The 25,708-nt window shown below is 36.2% G+C and overlaps 1 protein-coding gene across 2 annotated transcripts in view; it reads left to right on the top strand.

The window, feature by feature from the left end:
- The window catches only part of MIGA1 (mitoguardin 1), a 40,701-nt gene that overhangs the window by 9,380 nt on the left and 5,613 nt on the right, over nt 1–25,708 (top strand). For both annotated transcript variants that reach the window (XM_005437344.4, XM_055724742.1), the window contains exons 8-13: nt 15,041–15,141; nt 23,965–24,083; nt 24,264–24,336; nt 24,667–24,753; nt 24,877–24,975; nt 25,295–25,429. In XM_005437344.4, the coding sequence (XP_005437401.1) occupies nt 15,041–15,141; nt 23,965–24,083; nt 24,264–24,336; nt 24,667–24,753; nt 24,877–24,975; nt 25,295–25,429 (614 nt within the window). The remainder of the gene's footprint in view (nt 1–15,040; nt 15,142–23,964; nt 24,084–24,263; nt 24,337–24,666; nt 24,754–24,876; nt 24,976–25,294; nt 25,430–25,708) is intronic.

Below are 25,708 nucleotides of genomic sequence, written 5' to 3'. Positions count from 1 at the left end.
AAAATTGCTATTCTTCAGCTATGTGAAAAAGACAGTGTCAGCATAGAAGCAGAGGTGAGATCTTGATTTTGTATGGTTTTACAATACTTTGTCCAGTTCTGTTGTTCATATTTCAGAAGATAGGGAAATACTAGACAGCACAAAACATGCCATAAAAATGATCCATGTTTTGGAAAAATAAGCTAACGTGTGGTTTAAGTTGTGTATGCCCAGCTTCTTATTGAAGAAAATACTGAGAGGTGGCTTTACTTGTTCTGAATAGCTACTTACACATAGAAAAGGTATGTGGTGCTGGGGGATTTGTAGACCTTGTTGTCAAAGTCGTAAGATCCAGTTTCTGGTTCAAGTGAACCAAGTTTCTGAAGTTGCCTCTGAAGTGTGTTGAGGGTATTTCAGTGTTTTGGACAAAGATTATATATATATATATATGTGTGTATATATATATATAAAAGAATGTTATTTTGAAGGATGCTTTTATTCCTCTTTGAGAGAAAGAGATGGATTTGGGGGTAAATGGTCATGGCAGTCTTTCTGTCATTTAAGTGTTTCCCCTTGCTACTGCTGTTTTTTTCCTTCTTTCATGGGCCTTGGAGCAAACAAGAAAAAGCCTTTGTGTCTTTAGTAGGTTCATAACACTGGGAGCTTATTGTTAGAATGCTTATAACCAGCTCTTATCCTTCAGGGTTTCAACTGTTGACCCACAACAGTAATCAGAAAATGTTTTGCTGATACATGTGATGGTTAGCTACAGTTTGTGGATTTTTCTTCCCTTTTCTCCATCTGAAGCACTTGTGATTAGCCACAGCTGGAGACAGGGCTCTGGCAGTTAAGACAAGTGCTATCAAGTGTTATCAAAAGGATTGGTTCATAAATGTCTGACTAGCACTTCTTATTCAGAAACCCTGGGTTATAATCCGCTCCAAATTTGGTCAGGAAGGAAACTTACAAAGGTAAAATTTTCCATCAGTTTTTGGTTTTCAGCTTTCTCTGTAAAAACTTCTGTCAAACGTCTGGGGCTACTGTGAAACCACTCTCTCCCCTACTTGTCTGCTAGTCACAGATGTTGCACCTTCCCCATAGCTTTAAATGTTGTTCTTCCCAGATCATCATTTCCCTCTACCTAATCAAATTAAGAAATTACTGCTGCCATTGATACCACAGCCTTGATTTTTCATTTTGTGATCTCACTTACTAGTTGAAGTTGGTTGGCAGGATAAATAATTTGCAAACCAGGTTTGAGAAACAGCCTTCTGGAGGAGACTGTGGTAACATAGCGCGTTGGAGAGTCAGCAGTGAGTGATCTGGGACCCTGCTGGAATGCAATAGCTTGTTGCTCCAAGTGTCTTTCATGACACTTTCATGAGGTGGCCTGAGGTGCTTTGTTCCTCTCTACTATGACAGGTAAAAGGTGACTTGTCAGAGCAAGCAATCATCACTTGAAGTGATTGTTTGCTGTAGTCTAGATGGCTTTTGATTTTTGTGTAAATGAGCCCCTCCTAATGCTTCTTTTTTTTTTTCCTAGTTATATGTAAATTAAATATTTTCTCTTCCAGATGTATCTAAATATTCAACTTTTAACAATGCAGCAGGTATAAATAAATAACTTTTCTCCCTGTGGGTAGAATTCTATTAATAGTAATAATAAAAATAATAACTTTAAACTCTGTGAACTATTGTTAAGTGATAAACAATGAATACAGCCCTGGAAAAGACATGCATATTAAACAGATGAAATAATGGAATGCAATTATGTTTGTTGTTGCATTCTCCACTGGACTTTCAGAATTATCATATAAACCACAAGGTAAAATAGGATTTCTGTAGCAGAAATATTTCTGGACATGAAACTAAACCGAATATGTAGGGCTAAACTGCTGCTGGTTTTATGCTGATGCTCTTAGGACTGTGAAGCAACATGGGGAGCCTAGAAACAGGCTTTCCTGAGGCAGGTATAAACCCCACTGAATCAGGAAGGAGGCAGCTGGCAGAAAACTGTGAAAGAAAACATTCATCTTGTTATTTCTGAGTGGCGAATGTGATAGAGTAGAGGGTTAAAAGCTTCCAATACTTTTACTGTGTCCTTGAAGAAAGTTCTTTCTTTTTTTCCGCCTGCCTTTTTTTTTTTTTTTTTTTTCTTTTTAGATCTTTTCTAGCAGACTGAAATGTTAGTAGAGCTAGCTTGGGAGGAATGCAAAGAGTTAGGAGAGAAACAATAGCTTTACTTACAAGCAGAATTGCAGGTCAGAGGGGAAAATTCTCAAATTGTAGGGCTCCTTGTCAGTACTGAATTCCTAATAGTTCATATTATTATTTTGATTTCTGCTGAAAAAAGGAATGCTGGCACACAAACTAATGGTGACTTGTGTACACTGGCCCTTAAAGTTTTTTATAATAATATTAAAATCTATATTACATTTTCAATTTAAAAATATTTACATTTTATTTTGTATTAATTATACAATTTAAAATAAGTGAATTGTTTGAACTACTGCAGTAGGTAGGTCTGTGCTGTTGGATGGTTTTGTTGGAAGGTTTGTCTGTTTCTTTTTTTAATTTTCTTCTCACACTCAAAGATATGCCTGGCATTTTGGAGAGAATAAGCACAGCCTTTAACCTAGTGGCAAAACTCTTCAGGGACCTTATTTACATATCTGAAACCTTTTCTCCAACTGCTCTTAAAACAAAAATCTTTGCATGATCAATGAAGCTGTTGAAAGCTCACGTTTATCCATTTTATTAACACAGGCCTCTATAATGTTTTACTGTCCATGAATTAATATCTAGGGCCTGTATTTTCCTTCCTGCCTCTGAAATGTTAATGGAAAAAATTTAGTTTGGAAGTATTATGTTTTATTTGGTTGTGCAGAAGAAATGTTTCTGTTTATAATTCTAAGGCTCTACTGAGGAGGTGAGCAATTTGTAGCAATTCACTTGGGTTTGTTCTAGTAGTACGTACTATAAAATAATTTCAAAGTAGCATATTTTTTATGATAACCTGAAAACTCTTGCTTGCTTTGTGTTCCTTGAAGATAAATTTACATTAAATTTCTTCATTTCTTGGAGAAGGACAAAACATTTTTCTAGTGGCTGAAAAGAACTGAAATCAAAACAAAGGAAAACAATAGCTTTTTCTTTTTTAAGTGTGAAAGGATATTCATCCCAAGAAATGCTTTTATAAAGGAAAGAAAACAATATTACTAAGTCTGAGGAAAAGCCCAGAAAAGTTATTCCAATCCTATTAAAAAATGCATATTTTGAACACAATTTAGCTATTACAGTTTGTGGAAGTTCAGAAACTGCTGAAGTTTACTGCATTTTACTGTGAGGTCTCTTGTATTGCAACTTATTGCTGTAACTCCATGTTTCTGATTCACAATAGATTTTCAAAGGGCAGGTGTTTGAATTGTAGTATTTCTTCTGCTCTCAATAAAATTTAAGGCTTTCCTTTAAAGGTATATTTGTCCAATATTAATAACATTTTCTAAATGGTTTCAGCAAAATTCTTTATCAAAAAGCACCTAAGCACATTGTTGAATAGTAAAGAATGGTAGTTTAAAAGTTCAATTTACAACTGTAAACAAAAATATTTCTGCAAACGTTTCTATGAAAAGATTATAATGCTTGGCTTTCTCAGCAATACTCTTAATTTTGGCAGTACTATACTAAAAACGCAAAATAGCTTTGCATGGACCTGCAGTGATATTGCTGGTACTGGAAAAGATCAGTGTTTGATGATCTGTATCTTTGTTGGTATTTGATAACCTGGAGTGTATGTTTGCGTTTATCTTAAAAGCTGAAGTTTAGATGCCATTTCATTGCACAGTGAAACAGATTAGTTGAAGTCTTTTCAGCAGTGGCTCAAACTAATCTGTTTTACTGTACACTGAACCAGCATTGGAGAGCTCAAGGTCACTTACTGTATGTTAGCTTGGGGGGTGATAAGGGTAGAAATTTCTGAAAACGCTTCCAATAAGACCAGAAAGAGAGTCAGTTTCTGATTTCTGACTACCCTTGTTACCATCTGCCCAACAGCTTTGCTCTTATGTGCAACTGTGTAGGCTATTTATACACCTTGTTGCTTTTCCTTAAATGGCATCCCTGAAACCTGTCTTCTTTCTGTCCACACCAAAACTCCTGTTAAAGCCTTTGTCTTTCTCACTTCTTGGCTCCTGGTGTGTTCTCTTGTCTTGCCTTGTCCATTTAAAACGTGCTTCTCTCACAGGGACTTAACTTGTTTATAAAACTTACCTTTGCTCATTTTTCTGACCAGATTATTGCTGTCCCTTGAGCTCTCTCTCTTTCAGGAGCATGTCTTCAAATGAAATACAATCTATTTCTCCTTTTAACGCTAAAGGCTGCTCATAATTGAGCCACAACCCATCTACCTGATCTAATTTCCCCAAGTTTGTTCAGTTAGCTGTTACGGTGCTTCCCTCCTCAGCCCTCCTAACACAAAGTCCACCTCTCTCTCAGCTGTTTCTGCTCATCCCTTACAACATGTGAGCAACTGCAATAGTCTCCTCCCCCAGATCTCTCCTTACCGCGATCTTCTTGGTTCCACATAGTTACCTGGGCACGCTCTAACTACCATTCTCAGTCTTTTTCGTTCTTCTCTATCCATCAATTTTAAATCCCTGAGAAAAAGGGGGGAATATAATGAAGCTGCCTCTGTTCCTTACAGGAGTAAGGAACGTTTGTACAGCAATTTATGCTAGTTAGTGCCCCATGATACTACTCAACTAGGACTAGTTAACTCATGCTGTATTATCTGCGTGTTTATCACTTACCCCACGACAGCAAGCACATATGACTAACACTACTTTAAAGGCATATATTTGAGTGTTCCTTTTACATCTTTTTTTCTTGGTTGTTTTAGTGCTTAGTCGATAGTTTCTCCATTTAAAAAAAAAAAAAAACTTTGAAAAAAAAATCACATTTTACCTTCTTTTTGTGTAAAGAAAAGTGATTCTTTTCCCCACACATCAGGCTTGATTTAATAACCACTTGCCTTCATTTGGAACACTTTCCAGAAGTGATGTATGGAATAAGTGGAAACAGCCTTCCAAAGGCAAGAAGTTGCTTTCTTTGCTTCCCCCCACCCCTTGCATGTTCTTGTGTATATTTTAACAAGTTATAGTTTACAAATTCTTTTTCTTACTAAAAAGGATGTATATATACTTAACTTCTATGTATTTATATACATTGTAAGTATAAACATTCCAAAGGTCAGAAATATACCAGACAGATGGCAAGTAGTGAGGGTGGGATAAGTGTTTATTTTTCTGGCTGGAGTAGCACAGTGTGAGGTTATATAAACTGATGATCAAGAACATGCTTTGGCCCACAGGGCTAATTCCTGTTTTAGAACTTGTATTAAAACAATTTTTTCTTGCAATAAAGTCTATTTTTAAGAGAGGCTTGTCTGAAACATTCTTGGGTAATGTGGAGGAAGGAGAGCCAGAATGGGATGGGGGAGATACAGACAGTGATAGTTTAGAGTTTGAAAAGACTTCAAAGGTCACCAGCTCTCTTTAGCTTGGTAGCTTAATCTTGAAATTGCAGAAACAACATCTTAAGCTTTTACAATCGCTTTTTGAGCACAATATCTGAAGGGAATACTGACAGAATCATACAAAATCGGCAAATGTCACTTTCTGCGCAAAGTTCCTTTATTCATTCATTCAGTTAGGACTAAGCTAGATAAACTTCTGTCTGCAATTTATTGTCAAGGGCTTAAAATGAACACATTGTGTCTGTGTGGACACATGCAAAAGTAACTTCTCTTAACTGGTGTGTTTACTCTCTTCAAATCTTGCTGCCATTTAAGTCAAAGGCTCTGACCCATCGGCCTGGCAGAAATGGTTGTAGCATATCCACATAGCACAGTCTTCAGCAATTGCTGTTTACTGGGCTTGGTTTTTAGCCCTAGCTATAAATACATACACATCTATTTACCACACATAGAGTTTGTGAGGGTTTTTTTTAATTGTTTACTCTATAGCTAGGAGGCTCAAGTAGCTTTGGTAAGCATTTATTTCCTAAAGGCCTTTTTGTATCTTGTAATTTTCCTAAACTTGTTTCAGCTTGAAATGTTTCAAAGTTGAACCTCTGTGTGGAAGTAAATCTGCTTCTATGGCCAGTTATAGCAAAAGGCTCTGTGAACAATAGTAACAGAGGGAGAAAATTTATTATTTCTGTGTCAAATCATGCATGTATTTATGCAGTTAATTACCGAAATTGTAACAAAAACTTAACTGGGTTTGAGGATGTTTTATTTCCCTTTTGATGACTCAAACTAAACCTTTTTTAATAAATTACTGTCAATTTTCTGATTTTGTGGTATATCTGATCTGCACGCTATGTCTCATCTTGCCTAATAAACCTGTTTGTTGCGAAGTGCTGTAGTGTAGCTGATGAAAGAGCATATGTCGATCACATCATTCTTTATTTTCTCTTACTGCTATTTAAAGCTGCCCTTGTTCTACATGCAACTATGCTGCAAGTATTTAAAGGTAAACATATACATATTTCCAGGTAGCATAAATTATGTATGTTATTATTCAAACTTTGCTTTATTTTACTTTGTCACAGATAATTAATATGTTGACTAGATAGCAGCTTTAACTATCTGTTAGAGTAGCTGCTAATCAGTGTCAAGCTACCTTCCAGAGTCAGGTTGCACTAATCATTACTTACATTATAATTCATATAATATGTTGTTACTAATGCATTTAGCAACCTTATATGTTATTAATTTGTTTTTTAATTTGTTTGGAATCTGGTGTTACTGAGTAAACTAAAGGTCCGGAGGAAGAACTCTTCATTCAGTACAACTTTTTAAGGACTCTTATCTCATTCTTTCCTACTCGCTGGGGCAAGTGGAATGCAAGCAGGCCCCAATCAGTAGGGCACTTAAGATATTCTTTAAGTCTTATTGTTTAAAGTTAAATGTGTGTCTTGCTAATTTAAGTTCCTAAACGGTGGTCTGTGTGCAGCTGGGTTTGCAGAAGCCACGTTCGTGAGCAGTTTCACTGGAGGCTGCAGAATTCTGTAAAATGGTTCTGCCCTGAAATTCAAATGAAGATTAGGATTATTATGCTGCCTCTGAAGAGTTTGACTGTGTCATATATGCTAGTCTCCATTCTCAGTACAGAATCCAAATGTTAGTCTGAATCAAATATTTATGTATATATTTGTATCTTTTAATGTTTATTGCACTGAGGGTCATTAGTTACACTGTTGGTTTTGTCTTTCTGTTAATTTTGGGGATAGAATAGTATTGATCTTTCTTTTCTGAGTCTGTCTTCATACATGTAAGTGGAATTGCCAACTGCTACACAGTGTGTTTTTCTTTTAATGGAAGAACAAATGAATACGTGGGTTCCTTTTGTCAGTCTGTCTCACCTTGAAATCTTGACATCCCTGAAGCATAATGTGCTGGCAAAAGAAAACCTTTCCAGCAATCTTGTGTTTAAAGCCTCACTTTGAAGAGAACATGTTGGATGGTCCCATACCCTTGTGCTGTGTCCAGCAAAATAGTCTCTGTGCTAGCATACTAAACTGTTTACTGTTTCCTTTTTTTATACAGCAAGTTTGGAAACTTTGTAAAGCAACAAGTTTCAGGAGCTGAGCAACAGTTTGTTCTTTGTTATTCTTGTCCTTTCTTATCACTGTGCTTCCTACTTTCTTCTATGAAGGGTGCGTGGTGGGAAAGCCAAGGTGGCAATGAACTGCCTTAGAAAGGAGCAAGGGATACTGTTAGTAATGCACTCTTGTAAATGTCTTGCTTTAAGTACTTACTGATTTCAATAGATTTACACAGCTGTAGTAGAAGTGAGACCAAAGGGACAAATTCACTTACTTTTGAGACTTCTCTTTCAAATCTGGTGAGAAGATTTTTTTTTTTTTACCCAAGCTGCTTATAGAGGCCTGTAGCATAGGGAAAGTATTAAAGGAGCTAGTTCTAGATAATATGTAAACCTCCAAGTTAACCTCGTACTCTCTTCTCTTGTAAACATGACATTGCATTTTGAATCTGCTCTGCATCACAATGAGTTAATGTAGTATCACACTGAATGTGCTTGAACAGACCATTCCATTGCCACTAGAAAATGTCTGTACAAAAATAGCAGTAGGTTGCGCTTGTTTTTAGGATGTGAAGAACTAAGGAAGTGAAGAACTAAGAAAAGGCAGTGACGTTCAAATCTGATGACTAAGGTATCTGGCAGTCTTCACAGTGCTGTGCTGTAAATCCCTGGTGGACAGCCTAAGTTTTAAAATAAGCAGCACTGGAATTCAAACTAGACTTTGTTGTGAACAAAATAGATGTGGTGATTTCTGAACTACGGGAGTACCCCTATGAAGAGGAAACTGTCAATTTTGTGTTGCACATCCATCTAAATAGACTCCGTCCAGATTAGATGGCTGAGCAAACTTGATTGCCAGATCCTCTCTCTTAAATCAAATACAAGCACAGAGACTGTTACCTCAACTGTTAGACTTGAAAACAGGAGGGTGGTCAGAAATGAAATTGTTCTGTAAAGGACAGGGATTTAAACCTTAAAATGAGGGAAGATCCCCTAATTTTTAGCTTCAGGGTAAAGAAAAGAAGTTGCAGAAAATTGTAACCCTCTATAAATGTAGGATCTTATGTGCAGTTACAAATAACAAAAGAAACAAAAAGCTGCATGATAGGGAGAGACCTAACGGTGACATCTAGTTTACACAGGATACCCATCTCAAATCTGTTTCGGGATACGTTGATGTCAAGCAGAGAGTCAGAGCAGTAAACCAGAGAAGTGAACACATGCGTACATTTATTTTGTGTTTACTAAGCTGATTTCTCAGCTGTCAACACATATGATGTGTTATTTCAGGCTATAAAATATGCATTTATTTTCTTAAAATTCAGATTTTGGCAATCTAGGATGACTTGTGCTTACTCTGCCTCTTCCTTGGGGTTTGAATTGCAGAGTTCCTCATGGTGAGGTCTTTCTATTTTGAGGTTTTCGTTTTACGATAAAGCATGCCATGATGATTCAGGGACAGCTTTCACAGGTCACATTCTCTATAACAAAATTGTATTTCTAGCCTTTTAATAATTTCTTTGCTTAAAAAAATTTGCAACTATCAGAAAATATTCCAATTCAGTTATCAAAATTTTGGAAGAGTTGTTTAGCAGACTTAAATCTTGAAAGAATTATTTGATATCCATATTGATATCCAGAATGTCAAAGCTATATCATAGTTCCTAATACTCTTGGATTATTTAATGTACCTTTGTCTGTGGATTACAGGAAATAAATTGTGCTTAAATTCCTTTGTTAGGCATATCTGATTTTTTTCTTGGAGAGATGAAAATGAAGTATTTTGTGCTGTCTCTACCTTTGCTAGATGAAAGCATTCAAAATGCTTGATTTCACTATTTAAGAATATAAGAGCAGTAATCATGTTGTATTATTTTATGCATCATTAAACTTGTGGTGCGGAGCAGCTAATACAACTTTATGGACAAAGTCAGTATCCTGAAGGTCTGAAAATAACCAAATTATTATAAACATCCCAGAAATTGCTGCTATTTCTTTCTGAAGTATGTGGAAAATCTCTTGAAGATTAGAAGGTTATTTTAGGCAAGTTGCATCTTTCCCCAGATGACAAATATTGCAAATCACTACATCTTGGTTTTTAGGTGCATTTTATTGCTTATATATGTAAACTTAATGGATTGTACTATTCAATTTTTATATACGTTCTCTGCTTATTTATATATAAGCATAAAGAATCTATTACTGTCATCTGTACACATGCTTTTAATTCGGCTTTTAATCAGCTGGACTCCTTTTATCTTAAGAATAACATCAAAGTAATAAATGCAGAACACAGTGTGAGTGAAGAACGTCTTGTGTTTTGCATAATGATAATTAGGTAAGCATCCAGTGCCTTGGAAAATGGGCCTTCTTTATACCTATGTGAGAGTATTCTAGTGGAAGGCTTTTATGTGGACCTTGAAGATTATAGCTGTACTTGGAAACAATTATGAGAGTTCTGTTGAGTCAACTTTTGCTGGGGAAGTAAGACTTGGCCTTATATTTGCGCAAAACCAGAAAATTATTCTCTGCATGAAAACTACTAGGTATTTTTAAAGGACATAATTGGAAGGCTCAGCAGTTAGCTCAACCACAGCTTACCTTCAAAAGTTTTGTGAATACCAGGAGGAAGGTGAAATTGCAAAGACTAAGCCCTTGGTGCTGTCTTATACTCAGTTTCCCCCCGTTATTCCTTTACATTAGACTGCTTTGTTGCTGATTTCCTAGTCAAATACTGGTGAGCAGCATGTGTTCGCAACTAGAGCCTACTGGAAGTGGGAGCACATACTGACCGCTGGATGATCGTACAGCACTGGAGTATCTTTTTGTGGGTTTGGTGAGGGTGGGAGGAGTGATGGTTTTGGTTGGGGCTTTTTGTTTTGTTTTTTAAAAGGAATCTGTCACTTCAGTTTGCATCAGAGCAGTCCCAACAAAGACCCACGGGACACGTTTAACTTGTGATACATGCTGACGTACTGGTAGAGTACAGTATTTGGTTAGGTGTTTTTAAAAGACCTGGACCTGAAATATATTTTTATGCTGGAGTCATTAACAGCTTTGTTTTTATATAGGGGAGGTGAGATGCCTCCAGCTATGGGCACTTTCTTGAACTCAGGCACTTGTGTTAATGCAGAATGTAAGCACGTAATTTAACAGTAACTGTTAAATGCAGAATGGTCTGTGTGGACACTCCGTTCCATTCTTGGCATGGCTTTTTTAACCTGTAGCTATATGACATAGCTATCAGAAGGTGCCATCTGAAGGCTGGCATTGTTTTCTTTTTATAAATGTGACATAAACTAAAATTCACTGCTTTCTAGGTACATCCTGTAAGACTTCATGTAATACATTAGTAGCTACTTGGTAGGACTGATAATTTTAAATGAATATTCAGTCAGCACTCTCAGAGTTATGACTATTTATGAACATAAATAAAGCTGCTTTTGGATGTTTCAGCAACAGTGGTGACAAAGCACTGTGCCACTTGTGACTAGCTAGAAGACTGTGACACGTTGTCTTGAAATTGAATTATGTAGTAATTCGTGCTTCTGCGCTCTCTGAACTTGATTGTTGTAATCCCCTTGTCTAAGGATGAAGCCACACGTCTAAGGGGCCTGACTAGCAGACAACACAGTGGCCGCCTGTGTGGCCGCCTGGCAGAATACTGGGACCCTGCTGCTCTTGGGGTACCCTGACTTTTCATAAGTGGATTCCTTTGCAAGGTTCTCTCTTCTTTGGAGTCTAGCAAGTCTCTCCTTTCTCATCTTGCTTTCTTGCTCGTGATGTGTTACTGCATTGATGTTCTACTGAAGCGGGAGAGCTGAGAATAGGAAACCATGGCTTTAAAGGTGGCACTTGGACATAATTTTCTTAACTCCCAGTGAGTCCTTTGCCAGCTGGTAAGTGCTTTCCATTTTTAACTACTGAATGTAAGTGCCAAGCTCACATGTGAACTCATGCCGTGTTTCATTCAGGGTTGGAGGGAAGATAACATTATAAACAGTTTTCAGAATTCTAAAACATTGTGTGAAGGTGAATACTTCCCAGGCAAATGCCTAAAAAGTTAATTGGTGTGCCATTCCATCTCTAAGGTCAGATTTTTCTCTGGGGGTTTAGAGGGTTAGTTTTGTGGTCTGTCTCACCACACAAACCTATCAGAGCAAAGACAAATATATATTCCAGATCAGTATTTTGCGAATAGATGTGAGGGTAATAGATGTGAGGTTCGATTTTGGGTTTTTTAGCTTGCTTAGTTTCAAATAAATAGTTGTTTGCAAAATCTTATAAAGATGGGGATAATTTCACAAGTTCTAGCAATACCCCATATTCTTTATTTTTTCATACCCTTAGAACCACATATGCATTTTAAGGCGCTACAACCAAGAGTCTTGATGGCAATTACTGTTGTCAATATCACATCTGAAACTCTGCTTCATCCTTTTCACAGATATAAATGAACCCAAAATAACTCCTTAGCTCCTGAAATAAGTAAAGTATATTTGAAGCTCACATACTTGCCTGAAGGTATTAGAGTACATAAGAACTAGGGATGACTGTATGAGCAGTTGCAGCCGCTGGTGGGTCAGTTCCTCTCGCAGCTGTTCATTCCAGGAGTCTCATTGTGGTGCTGCCTTTTTTTTTTTTTTTGTCCCTTTTTTTTTTTTTTTCATATTCTTGTGTCTAAGAATGTTCGCTTGGTACTTGCATGGTATGTAGTGCAGCTGTAATATAACTTTCACCCTAATGTTTTCATAATAGTGTGCTCTCTGCACAGTGTCAGTATTGATAAGCACCTGCTTGGCTAAGGGTATTTAAAGTATTTAGGGTGGTGGTAGCCAGAAAGTCAGAAATAGCTGACAAGGCTGTTCTGTGTTTTCTTTGGGGAGGCTGCACTTTGCATGCACGTATCACTTGCCAAGGGTATTAATTCAGTCATCATTACCAACCTTTTTTTAATATTTTTTTTTTTGGTCATAAAGTGCAAATTTTGTGCCTTTTTTTATAGTAGTGAGAATTTTCTTTGGGTGAAAATATAGATATTCCATATTCAACTAACACATTAAAAGCATACTGGCTCAGTCACAGGTTTTAGGCCCATATTAGAAAACCTGGAATTACAACTTCTTCAGCAAATACAGATGTATTAAAAATCTTATTATCTCTAGAGCTTCATGTAGCCTGTAGCAGGCTGAATGCAAACTACAGAAGAACCCCTGATTCTTTGGTATTCTGGGCTGGAAACTCTGCGGTTCCTTCATTTACACCAATAGTTTATATATATATATATACATAATAAATTTTAATTAAATAGCATTATTTCCATTTGTATGTAATCAAGTCAGTGTTAAATACTTCAGCATCAGTTTGCAGATATATTATTGTTGCCGAGCTATAAACTCATATGTAACAGCAACAACACAGTAGTTATCAGACAATGTCTGAAGGCTTTGAGTCTTTAGTCCGTGGTATAGTTGGGAGTTCCCTGTGAGGGTGGTTGAGATGTTCTTGGATTGTGAATAAGTTGATACATGAGACTACTTCACAGTTGCACTCTGTGTACGTAAGAGTTGGGTCCCTACCTTAACATCTCCATTAAAGCCATCAGTAAGATCTTTGGAAGTGTGGCCCATGCTTTACTCTCTGAGGAGTTTGTAATTTGCATTGCTGCTTGTGAACATAGCAGTTTATTTCTCACAGTTAGTGTTGGATGTTGCCTAAAGACTGGGAGGATCAGGAAAATACTTTCTTTGGATTGCACTTGAAGCAGGTGCTAGAGGGCTTTTCTAACTGTGAGATGTAGAAGAATTTGTTTTAATTGCAAATTTATTATGGAAAACAGCCAAAAGGAGAGGTTGGAAAAATCTGCAACAAGGCTGTATATCCCTGGACTACCCTATGTTTAACAGTATTATTGCAGTTTCAGCGATTGCTTGTGTGAAAAAGTGATATTAGAAAAGCATTTAATGTAGTATTAGAAGGGGATTAATGCAAATTATGAGCTAGAAATAAGAAGGAGACGTCATGTTACACATATGCTCTTACCAGACCTCAAGCAAATGCTTCACAAACCAGCTTGATTTTTTGTTCCAGCTCTTTAGATTCCAGTATGTGATTGTTTCTCAACCAACCTGGATGCTACTGTACTTTCCGTCTTGGTTTTAAGAGGTCAAAAGAAAGAACAAATTATTAAGAATCATCTGAAAAAAATCCAATACTTTCATATGCATATTGGTGAAGTTGTGATTACAAGTAGGAATCTGCCTAACTCAATCTAGTAAAATCTTTGTCCAGACTTTTAATATTTTTTCCCCTCAGTGAATAGTCTCAAAGACAGATATTTATTGTTATGTGCAATTTTTGAGCTATCATTCCAAGTCTGTAACTAATAAAACCATAACAACCATCGAAATAATAGTTATGTGTATGTGTAGCATTTCAATTGATGAGTAAACCATTCCAGTATATTGGCATTTGGCCACTTTGCTATGTAATACTGGTTTTTATGAAGTATTGCTGTAGCAACAGATCTGGATGACATTGGGTAGCTGGTTGCTGCTGACTGTTGGAAATAAAACAGACTTTTAGCAACACATGTGTAATGTCTGAAGGTAGAGCAACCCAAAATAAATGCCTATGCTCTACCAAGAGTGTAGTATGGGGTACATCAAGCCAAAGTCTGACTTATGAATATAATCCTTCTGTGAAAGTGTTCCTGTATGGTGAAAATGAAACCATGTATGCTAGTAATATGTGCAACAGTTGAAATCCAAGAATAAAAAAAAAAGGAAAACTGAGAGAAACTGTATTGCAGATTGTTTTAAGCCAGAAGTATCAGTTATTATAAAGGCTTTAAGAGCTGTAGGATTATAGTAAATGCTTCTGGATGTGTTATTTCAGTGGAAAAGCTTTTTGAGGAAAGAGGATACAGTGAAGATTAAAAACTTCACTTGCTCTCTTGAAGAACCAGCGAGTGAAAAAAGACATGAGAAAATGAAATGAGTTCAAGGCAAGCTGAAACCTGGTTTTTATTAATGGACTTTTATTTAAAACAGTATTTCTCGGTTGCTAAAACATTGAGCATTTGTTATATAATACAGCCAAGTTAAAAACTCAACAGAGGGTTTAGATCAATATAGCAAAGTACTATCTTTAGATAGTGAGATCTTCAGAAGCCTGTTAAAGGAAAGGCAAAACCTCTGGGGAAATATTTTTTCTTCTCTCTGTTCACTGCAGATGATATTTGTAAGTCCACTTTACAGACAGAAAAATACAGTCACCTTTGTATATGTCAGAGGGTCATACAAGAATTTACTGTCATAGTACTACAATGTTGTGCCTTCCAAATGAAGTACTATACTACATTAAAGTATATATGAAACACACTTTCAAGGCTTAAATGGAATTTTCTTGATAGTCTAATAATCAGGTGTTTGTTTCTTTTTTTAATTTGAAAGATAAAAATACAGACATTACTGTGAAGGATAATACGGATGATTTCTGCCTTCGAGATACATTAAGCATTGCATCAACAGACTCCTTTGTTTCCACAGCTGAGGTAAGACTCTGAAAGATTGCTTCTTTAAAGATTCATTGATCTATTTGAACAGTGAGCAGAAGGATCTCAATTTGTTGCTCGTTATTGTAAGCAAAATATGTTTTTCTTATAGGGAAAAACAAGAATCTTTCCTTGCTTACTTGTAACCAGCTTCCTAGCAGTTCAAGTAGTAATGAAGTTGAGATCAATTTGCTTTTTTTTTGGTGCACTGGAAGAATGTTTCCCCAGCTCCTTCTGAAAAGAAGTTGGTTTTAAAAAATATACCAGATTTTTGTATGTGAATAAGCACAATCAGTTGAGGCTATAGTAGTTCCTTTCACCATGAGCTGCATTTTTCTCTTTTTTTTTTTTTTTTTTTTTTTTTTTCTATTCCCTTACCATAATATGAAGAAGGCTTTGTCTTTTTTGGAGAGGAAATTATTAGAAATTGACAGCTATCTATTTTAGTATGTTCCATGCACGATACAATATACCTCATCTAACTTTCCCTAATCTTGGATAAGACCACAAAGAAAATACCTCAAAGACCACCATAAAGAAATAATCTTTGGATAACAGGACACTGGCTGTTAGCTGAAATCTGCTACAGCTCCCTTGAAGTATTTGGAAGAGTTTTTATACAGAGAAACACTTATTTGAATGAGGAATATCTCCTTTTATATTCTCTCAGGAGCTAAAGTGATCTTGAATAGCACTCTTCTCCAAATTACAGGAAAAGCAATTGGTCTCAATAGATACATTCTGTGTTAGATACCGCTTTCGTATATGTACTATAACTAAGATACTAAACTCAGACAGTTGTAAAAAGAGAGAGAATTGCATACACATTTTTTGCAATTATTGTTTTGACTGTCTGTTGTATGGTTTGTTTTCCTACAACCAGTTCAGTAATTCAAATTAAGTTGCGATGGGTATGCCTAACATTCATTCCTAACAAAGATTATGACTTCAGAGACTGGTTACTCTTCCCTGTAATTTGGACAAGATCACAATTCAAGCTTGTGTCATCTCTTTACAAGCCCTTGAGAGGAGCAGTAAACCATTATAGTCGGTACACTTTTGTAGCTCTCCTCACCCCACCCTGCTCTGCCCTGAACTTTCCTAGTGTTTGTTGCAGGTATGTGAAAATGGGAACAAGCCATTATCCTCATTTGTGTTGCTTGGCTTAAAAAAAACCCACAAACAAACAAAAATAAAAACAACCAAAAAACCAACCAAAACATAGAACACCAAAAAAAGAAAAATGGGATGCATCACCTCAGTGGAATTGGCATCTTATCCTGAAACTAAATTGTCTCAGTATTTGCTAAAGAAATCTTTGAGTCAAAATTGGCAACAGAATTGTCTTTACATATTCTGAAAATATTCTCCACATTTTGATACCTCAAAGCCACTTCTGTCAACTCCTTCTTCCAGAACAAAGTTATGAAGATTTTCTCTTCCTTTCCAGCTGTTCTAGCCTTTGCCAATAGAAAAAGCTCTCTGATCTCCTTTCTCAGATTTTATTGAAGAATCTATAAAAAATCTCAGCTGATAGGAGTACTGAAAACTAACAAAGCCAAAACCAACTTGAGGTTTTGTGTTCAAACGAGAACACTATCAAAATATGAACTACTAATCTTAAACTACAAGGCTGGTTAGCCTCTCTAGTAATAGTTACTGGGGCATCATTGTGTGGTGCAGGTATAATAAAGCTGTAAATTGGTCTTCTTTTATGAATATAGTGCTACCTTGATGTAAAGTTTTGTCAGTCCTCTGGGGGGAGAAATGCTTTGAATTAGTCCTGCAAATAACTATGGCAATGAGGAGTAATAACTACTTCCTAGTATATCTCAGCTATTAGTAGAGAATGGTAATCACTTTGATGTAACTGGATTAGAATCAACATACCAGACTTTTTTATTCTAGACATGGTGATGTCAGGTAGCTGTTTCTTCCTTATCTACTTCTTCCATTTTTTTATTCTTGCACTGGCGAAAAAGTGGAATGCTTTAGGCTCACAGGTCTGACTGAGGCTTTTCCAGCTTTGGATTTGTCTCAGCTAATGGGCAAATAGGCAGTTGTTCTTTCATCCTGTGCTCCATGATCGCAGTTACAATTTTTAACTCTGTATGCTGATAGAAATGTTTAGTAAAGTTTTTGAATCTGGATTTCATATACGTATGTATACTGCTGTGTGATTTTTGCCCTACTGGAGTGATTAGTAATTTCACCTTCCAAGTAGCAGTATTTTTTGTGATCATGTCATGCTACACGCTGTACATTGACAGTTATTCATCTTCCTTCTACATTGCATCCTGTCCCAAGGAGCAGAACTAAGTATTTTGTGTGACTGGTTTTAGAGACTAGAAGCTGTTTTCATGTTTCAGTGCTGAAATACAGTCAAGTCAAATTTAGCTCACGGTCCTCAGGAGGCATAACAGCAAAGATACACGGAATCCTAAAACATAGATAGATGTTTCGATGAGAATTGATAGGGATACTGCTTGGGGAGGCAACAGGAATGTTGTGCTGTGTTATATTAGGACAAAACATAGGAAGATGGCTTTCTAGAAAAGAACTGTGCAAAACTGGGACGGCTGGCAGAGTTTAAGTCACATGCCCTTTTGATGAGCTCTACAGGATAGCAGTAGGGTGTGCCAAAACTTCATCTTGGCTATGGCTGATAATCAAGAGGATGCTGAGGATCATGCATTTGATGACTTCTCATACAGAATTGTGCCAGTCTGGACACCTACAACACACAGGTATCTGAATCCTACAGAGATGATTTAGGCAGGCAGTTGCTATCCCCAAGCCCAGACAGACTTCTGTTCTTAAACACACATAGGCTCTCAGAAGCGCTGCAGAAAGGGTGGTAAACACAACCGTTTGCCCTAATTAAGTTGTTGATACTATATAATGTGCTAAATAATGGTATTAGCCATTTGAGACCATCTGCCATCAGCTTGTGTTTATGAGGGTTAGTATCCTTTTCATATTCTTGCTGTCTTACCTACTGTGTGATCAAAATAGCTACCACCTTTGGCAAGAATGCAGCAGTGAATGTGCCAGATAAAGGTCTCCACCCTCTCTTTCCTGGCTTGTTTTTCTTCTTTCCAGTAGAAGCACTTTCCTGCTTTCCTTGACAGTGAGCTTTATTGCTGCCTCTCCCTTGTCAGTGCACGTGCATTTATCATGTCTTATTTTCGTATCTTGGCTAGAACTGAATCTGTAGTTCTATTATCAAATAAACTCTGCTTTCTTTATTAAAATGTTAACTGAATCCAAAGCTTGCGAGATTTTTCAGACTCAGGAATAAACACTTAGCTGCTCTTTTTTTTTTTTTTTTTTTTTTTTTTTTAGCGGTAGTTCCTTTACTAAAGTTGTCGTTTTCTCAGTTCAAATGTAGTAAAACAAAACAGTGCGGGAAGGAGCAGGCTTTGATAAGAGGGAAAGAATGCCAGTTTCCATATGCCTGTAATTATTTGCACCAAAACCTTCAAAATGACTGAAACTGAATGAAGAGTGACTGAACTGCTCATATCACCTGTCCAATTTGACATGGATTATTGTCTTACCTCAAAAACAAATGTACAGCAGTCCTGTAGTCTAGCATGCCCGGGGTAGCAAATCATAAGTAGCTTCCTATTCTAAAACTTCAATGAGGTACAGAGGCGCCTCATAATTATAGTTTTAAAACATGTGGAGAGAGAGAGAAGGGAAAATTAATCCCTGAAGTCTTTCATTCTGCTAACAGTAATACTGTTTCTTCTAAGAACCTGTACCTAAAGTGCCACTAACCGCTACCTACTATGTTGGGCAAGCTGAAAAGATTTCATGCTGGCCAGTGAAGTGTGATATCCAGTAATAAAGCTTGTCTATTTATATCATCATCAGAAGCTTTCTACCTCCCAATAAATGTTGCTGCTGTTGTAGGCAACAGAACAGTTCTGTTTCACTTAGAGAAACACTTCCCATTCCTATGTCCTTTCTAACAAATTCCTCAAACTTCACGCTACATTTGTGTTGGGGTTTTTTGTGTTGTTTTTTGTTATTTGTCTTCTGCATCCCAATAGATATAGCCCCAGTTAAAAATATTCTATTGTGGGGAAAAGTTTTCCATGTGGCAATCAAGAGAACAGGAACCAGATTCCTTTTGATCCCCTTCAAGGACAACTGTGGTTGCTTGCTGTATGGTTATGAATAAGAAAACTTAGACCAACAAGTCATTAAATAGGGCTCTAAAGGCTTTAAAAATAATACTAAAAAAATATATCTGGAGTTGATCCTTGTCCTCTAGCAGAAACCTTAGCTATGTATGGTATTTTCATAGTATATTAAATGTTTTCATTTCTAGGTCAGGGACTTAAATAGCTAGTGTGTTCCTATATGCTGACTGCTTATACTATACAGTTTCTAATTCTTAGGAAATACATGTAACATTTGTAACAAATCCCATATATTAGCACTGAACTAATTTTTGTACCATAATGCCTCCATGCAGGTGTTACGTAGGCAAAAGCCTATGTACCAGACACAGCACGTAGCCCAGGATCATTCTGCCCAGCAAGGAGGAGTAATACCACTGATGCACACAATAGAGTGAATTCACATTCTTCATTATACTTAAAATTAAGAAAGTTGCAGCAGTAATTCAGATAAAATCATGTTCTGAATGTGTGCTTTCCTCGTATAAATTATAATACGCGACATATTTTCTTTAAGTAAGTATAGAAGGAGTTCCTGAAATTACATTAACTCCTTCCTGTTTTCTTCTAGATATTAGGAAGAATGCACCATTTTAATAAAGTACCATCTCAAACGTTTTACTTAGTAATCACCATCACATCTTCCAACTCCCAAAACATGTTTCACACTCATCCTGCAACTACTTATGTTTAAAAATAAAATAAGAAAATGTTTAAAAGATACAGATATCCAGAGAAAGAGATCATCAGCCTTTTTAATATAGGATAAGCTTAGTTTCTCGGGATGTAAGGAATGCTGACTGTGCCAGTAAATGGACCTTTTTATTAGGGGGAGCAAGGAAGAATTCCTAAATGGTCTAGCATGGTTTATTTTTGTTACATTCGTGTAGGTGGTTATTTTGGTAGTCAACAAGGTCTTGATGCACAGCTGAGAATTTTTTCTGTTTATTAAGAAACAGCTTGCGGGTGTCAAATAAGAATACTGACTGTTCTATTAGGCCAAAGCAGTCAGGGAATCCCAGGCTTAAAAACTATTGCAAGTTGCAGAGGTTTGATGCTCTACAACAATGGTTTCAGCATCTCTACTAGCAGGTGCTGCCTTAAAGCTGAACTGCCCAGAGGAAGCTGATGATCATCTGAACAAAACCAATCCATGTTGTAATCTTCAGAGGCTGCTTCGCAGCACTGTGTGGAGAGGCACAAGTTACCACTACAAGCTTTGGAGTGTTGAAGGCACATGCTTATTTCAACAAAACGAAGTTCAGTATTCACTGCACATCATCATAAATGTGCAACAACTACTATCTCTTTCTTGAGCCTTGAACAGGTAGAAGTAGAGCATTACAAGATTAGGTTGCTGCTATAGGGTGATTCATCTTTTCAGCTCTTTGTGTGCATTTTCATATTCTTCCTCATGTAACCCCACATGATACTGATGAAATAGCAGACACCTAGAGGCTGACATGTCAGGTCCATCATCACAAGGCTCTGTGTTACTTGCAGCTACCAGCACTTTCGTTAGCTGTGCATGGAGCACTTTTTCATCCTTAGTGGTGTCTTAAAGAGTTTCAAAATGGCAGTGGCTGTACAAAGAAGTGTTTGCTGTGGAATGGCAAGAAGGGACTCAAGAGGCTTCCGAGAGTCCAACTTACCTGTAATGGCAAGATGCGGGATGCTGGGGCTTTCTGCGAACTTCTGGTAAATACTGAACCACTGTTGAGGAAAGTTACACAGTGGATAGGGTAAAAAGCAGGTACCTGAGTACATATCATGAATGTATACACCAATTCATATAAAGTAGATATAGTGAGCCATCTCATACAAAACTAACCTTTCTCTCCATCTTTTTCCTCAAAGGTAACAAGTCCTTGGAGACTTTACAACAAAGAGTTAATTTACCTTTTGATGTCAGCTTGAGAAGTTTTTATCTAGAAAATGTTGTATGCTCTGCATGTTGTTAAACATTGTAATGATTTGCCTATTCTTCTAATAGCTGGACTGTGCTATGTTAGAAACGTGGATGCATGTTCAGAGCATCTTCAACTAATTTTACTTTAAACCAGGATGTTTATATAGGCAAGCTTTCACCTTATTTCATCTCAAAAAGAATGGCCATTACTGAATGTTTGCAAGACCATTTAAAATGTAATACTCTGTTACATACATATATATATGTGTGTTTATATTTACATATAAAATATTTGTATATAGATTTATTTTTAAATACTAGAAAGCATCAAAAGAAAATCCATGATGACTTCAGGACCATTACAGTGCAGCTTCAGAGCTTGTCTGGAAATCACCTTTTCTAGTTAAACTTAGAGGTCATTTTGGTTTCTGGTTTTCGGTTTGTTTTTCCTCCTCTTCTCTTTATGCATGCTAAGAGTAAGAGAAGTCAGCGATAGAGGAATTTGCACCCACTTTCCAAATGTTACTGGTTGGAACAAACTTCAACCTGTAATCAAAACCATCTTCTCAGTAGAAGAATAGTTATACCTTTTCCTTCTGTTTAGTAGCCAGTTACTTAACCTCTCTCTTTGTTTGAGCTCAATAATATGCATTACAACAGTAACACAGCTATTTTATTTCATCTGAGCATAAGAGGAAGTGTAAAAGAAAACAAAAAAAGCAGCTGAATATAATCAAGGGGCTAGCCCCACTCCCGGGTATCAGATTCTGTGCTGATCTGTAATCACAAAGGCTATGATGAAGCATCTTCACGTGCGAAAAATGTTACCATCTCAGACTTGCTGGCAGCGGGTGGAGATTACCTGCGTCGAACTGAAAATCACACAAGTGACACTTCAGTCACTGTCAGGCAGTTTGCCTAAATATCTGAAGAAGATGATTTGCCTGAAGTTCATGAGAGAAAACTAATATAATCCCTTTTACCACAGAAGTTGTAACCTCTAAGAGAAGGACAGCTGTTTATAAAGTGCACGTATGTTCACAACCTATTTCTTCTCATGCTTTGCAAATTAAATGAAGTATATAGAATGTTTTATGGCTTCAGTAATAGCTTAATCGAGACAGAAAAAAATTAGTATATTACTTGCGTTCTGTTTTGGTCTTTATTTCAGAAAATATGTTTGTTTTTTCCCCAGTTACTATTTTCTTAACCCTAATGTAGAAAAACGAATTCTGGAGTAAAGATTTTTCACTTTTTCTTGTTTATACCTGTTCTAACTATAGCAGTATATATATGTGTGTGTGTGTGTATATATATTTACCCAAACAATGAAATCTAAAATTCAACATGATAATTTTACAAAAGGTATTGTATGTATTGCTTACAGTAAAAGAATAGTGGTTTGAGTGATTGAAAACGTCAGTGTAAGTTCCTACAAATCCATATCATCTAACAACATGCGATGCTTGTCAGAACACCAGCTCTGTACTGACGTCTCTATAACTTACTCGTGTACTTACCTGTTTTGGTCCATGTAAACATATATCAGCACGTGCTTATATTCTTACCTTCATCAGGCAAGGCTACTTGGCCAAACTTGTTGCTGTGGTTGGCTCAACTACAGTCTGTGGAGAAGACCCACTGGAAGCACACGGACTATCCTTATGCACTTACCTGTATCTCCTCAGTCAGGGGGAAAACTTTTCAGCATATATTTGTTTGAAAATATTAATGAAAGTTTAAAATAAAAGTTATATTTTAATCTGGTTTTTTTTAAAAATCTTTCTAAAATCCAGGGTAACTATTTTTATATAGTTCGATTACTGTGAGAATTATTTTTAAAGATGTTTCTAGGCTCCGTTTTTATAGCCTAGAAGCACATGTTTGTTTCCCCCATGCAGGATATTAAAAAAAAAAAGAAAAAAAATTAAAAAATAATTAATTTTCTGGTTATTAGCTACACTGAAAGATGTGTAAGCCTCTGATTTTTATTTTTTTAATTTTATTGGATCATTAATAATATTATGTATTGTTTGTAGTAGAAATTGTAGCTAGCTATTGTCTTGTGGATTGCATGTGATACCCTGTAAACAGAAGTTCTCCGTATTATTTATGTGCTTTGATTTCTTAATCTGTTTTGGGCTTTTCTTGCTCTAAAACTGTCCCTGAGTTCACATTAATTTATATGATAACCACAGAATTAAAAGTGCTGATAATTAAAACCTTTTGGGGGAGCCTGTAGTAAAATGCTGGATGGTCATGCTTCATACGATTTGCTTTGGTGACTAGCAGACACATTTACCATCAAAACAAAAACAAGGGTGGGAGGACGCTGCTATTTCCAGCTTCCTAAAGATTTGCTTGATGCAAGCATTCTGTACTTTGTGTCCTGACAATGACTTTTTTTAAACAGCTTTGAGACCCATTAGAATTAACTAGGCAAATTAAAACCAAGATGCCGCCATTTTATTAATTAAACTTCTGAAACTTGAAACCTGAAACTGTAGCTTTCTGATTTTAAAAGTTACACAGTAACAGTCTTGCTAATAATGTGGTGTTTCTCTTCTGTTTATGAGTTGAGTGGTGCCCCTTTTTTTTTTAAGCAGATGCAGGAAAGGATACATCTTTCAGTAAAATGTCAGGAAAACATCTAATTTGTTTTATCTTTACAAAAATTATGTTAGCAAGCTCTTTATTGAACTTCAAAAAAATCTTTTTTTTCAGCTTACAGAGCACAGAGAGATTCGTAATACGTATGGCCTAGGTTCCCTTTGCCATTGCCCACTGTATGAAGAAGCTATGCACTTAGCAGAGGAAGGCAAAATTTATTCACGAGTGTTAAGGTATTGATTTATGTCTACTTAATTATTTCCAAGAAAAGCAAGAATTAAAGTTAAATGTTCTATATAGAACTAATCTTTTAGAAGTTACTTGTACTAAGTATTTTTTCTAGGAATTAGACTTAGTGAATTTTCTTGTGCTTCTTTTTTAATGGTCTTTGAAAACTTTTCTATTTTATATAGGACTGAAATGTTTGAATGTCTAGGAGACAGTGACTTCCTTGCTAAGCTTCATTGTATTCGACAAGCTTTTCAGGTACATAGTAGTGATTTGTCTGTCTGTCTTGTTAAGCCTAAAGTACCTGGCTTTGAAACTTTCAATGTACTACCTGTGCAAGTGTATTTGTAACATACTCTGTAATTAAATATGTTCTTGTTGCTTTTACATGTCTATAATTTTAAAATGGGATGTGTTTGCAGAGGAGTCCCAATTCTGTGATTAGCTTTGGAACCTTTACACCAAAGGCTTAGTAGGAACTTGCCTACTGTAGCAGTGGTTATAATTATACTAAATTTGATAGAAATGTTTAGGGTCACCTAATATAACCTGTAAATGACTATGTCTATTTTCTGAAACCTTTTCTAGATAGTTCTTTCAGAAACAGCAAACAGAATATTTCTTGCTGAAAGTGGAAGAAAAATTTTGTCTGCTATAATTGCGAGAGCACGAAAGGTAAAAGCCTTTTTTAACTAATGTTTTATTTTTAATGTAACTTCTACCAGAATTCTCTTTCCAATGTAAATAAATCATCTCTTTTATTAAGTTTGCTTGATACTCATTGCTTTTACTTTACAGAATCCAAAGAAATTTGAAGATGTCTTTGATGAAATGATATATTTTTTGGAACAAACAGATCACTGGGATAATACTGAAATGGAACTTGCTGCTAGAGGAGTGAGTCTGAATTTCTGAAAAGTGCTTTTATGCAAACTATAGCATCTAAAAATAAATTTTTACAGTTCCGAATTGTGGGAAAGGCAACTTTTTTTTGTTTACATTGCTGATTTAGGGAAATGGCATCCACCACTGCAGTTTAGTACCAGAAAGTGCATCATATTTTTTTAACTTCTCCTTTACTGACAAAGTATCTTTAATAATAGTTAAAACCATTTATAAATCCACATGTTAATACAGAGTTAGAATATGGTGTGTGTTGAATTCCACTGCTGAAAGAGCAACTAGGTTACTTAGATCATGTTCTGATTTAATATAGGTGAAACACCTGAATTTTTATGATGTCGTTCTGGACTTCATATTAGTGGATTCATTTGAAGATTTAGAAAACCCACCAATATCCATACAGAATGTAGTAAATAACCGCTGGCTAAATTCCTCTTTTAAAGAAACCGTAAGTATTTATGTATATATTGGATAATCATTATTCTGTACTATGTTACAATAAGTAGATGGTATGATCAATACAGCATTGGTGTGAGCATTCTGATATAAAATTTCTGTATATGTCAAAACTGTTCTTCCAGCAATCTGTGCTTTATGTACTTAAAGCACAATTTAAAAATCAGAATAAATCCCAACAAGTGCAGTATAAAGACTGTGTATATTGTCTTGATAATAGCATTAATTTTGAAGCAAAGAAACTATACCATCCTTCACTGTAGTATCCAAT

This window comes from Falco cherrug, chromosome 12, assembly GCF_023634085.1.
Source record: "Falco cherrug isolate bFalChe1 chromosome 12, bFalChe1.pri, whole genome shotgun sequence".
Classification (NCBI taxonomy): domain Eukaryota; kingdom Metazoa; phylum Chordata; class Aves; order Falconiformes; family Falconidae; genus Falco; species Falco cherrug.
This window is presented reverse-complemented; position numbering and strand designations above follow the sequence as displayed.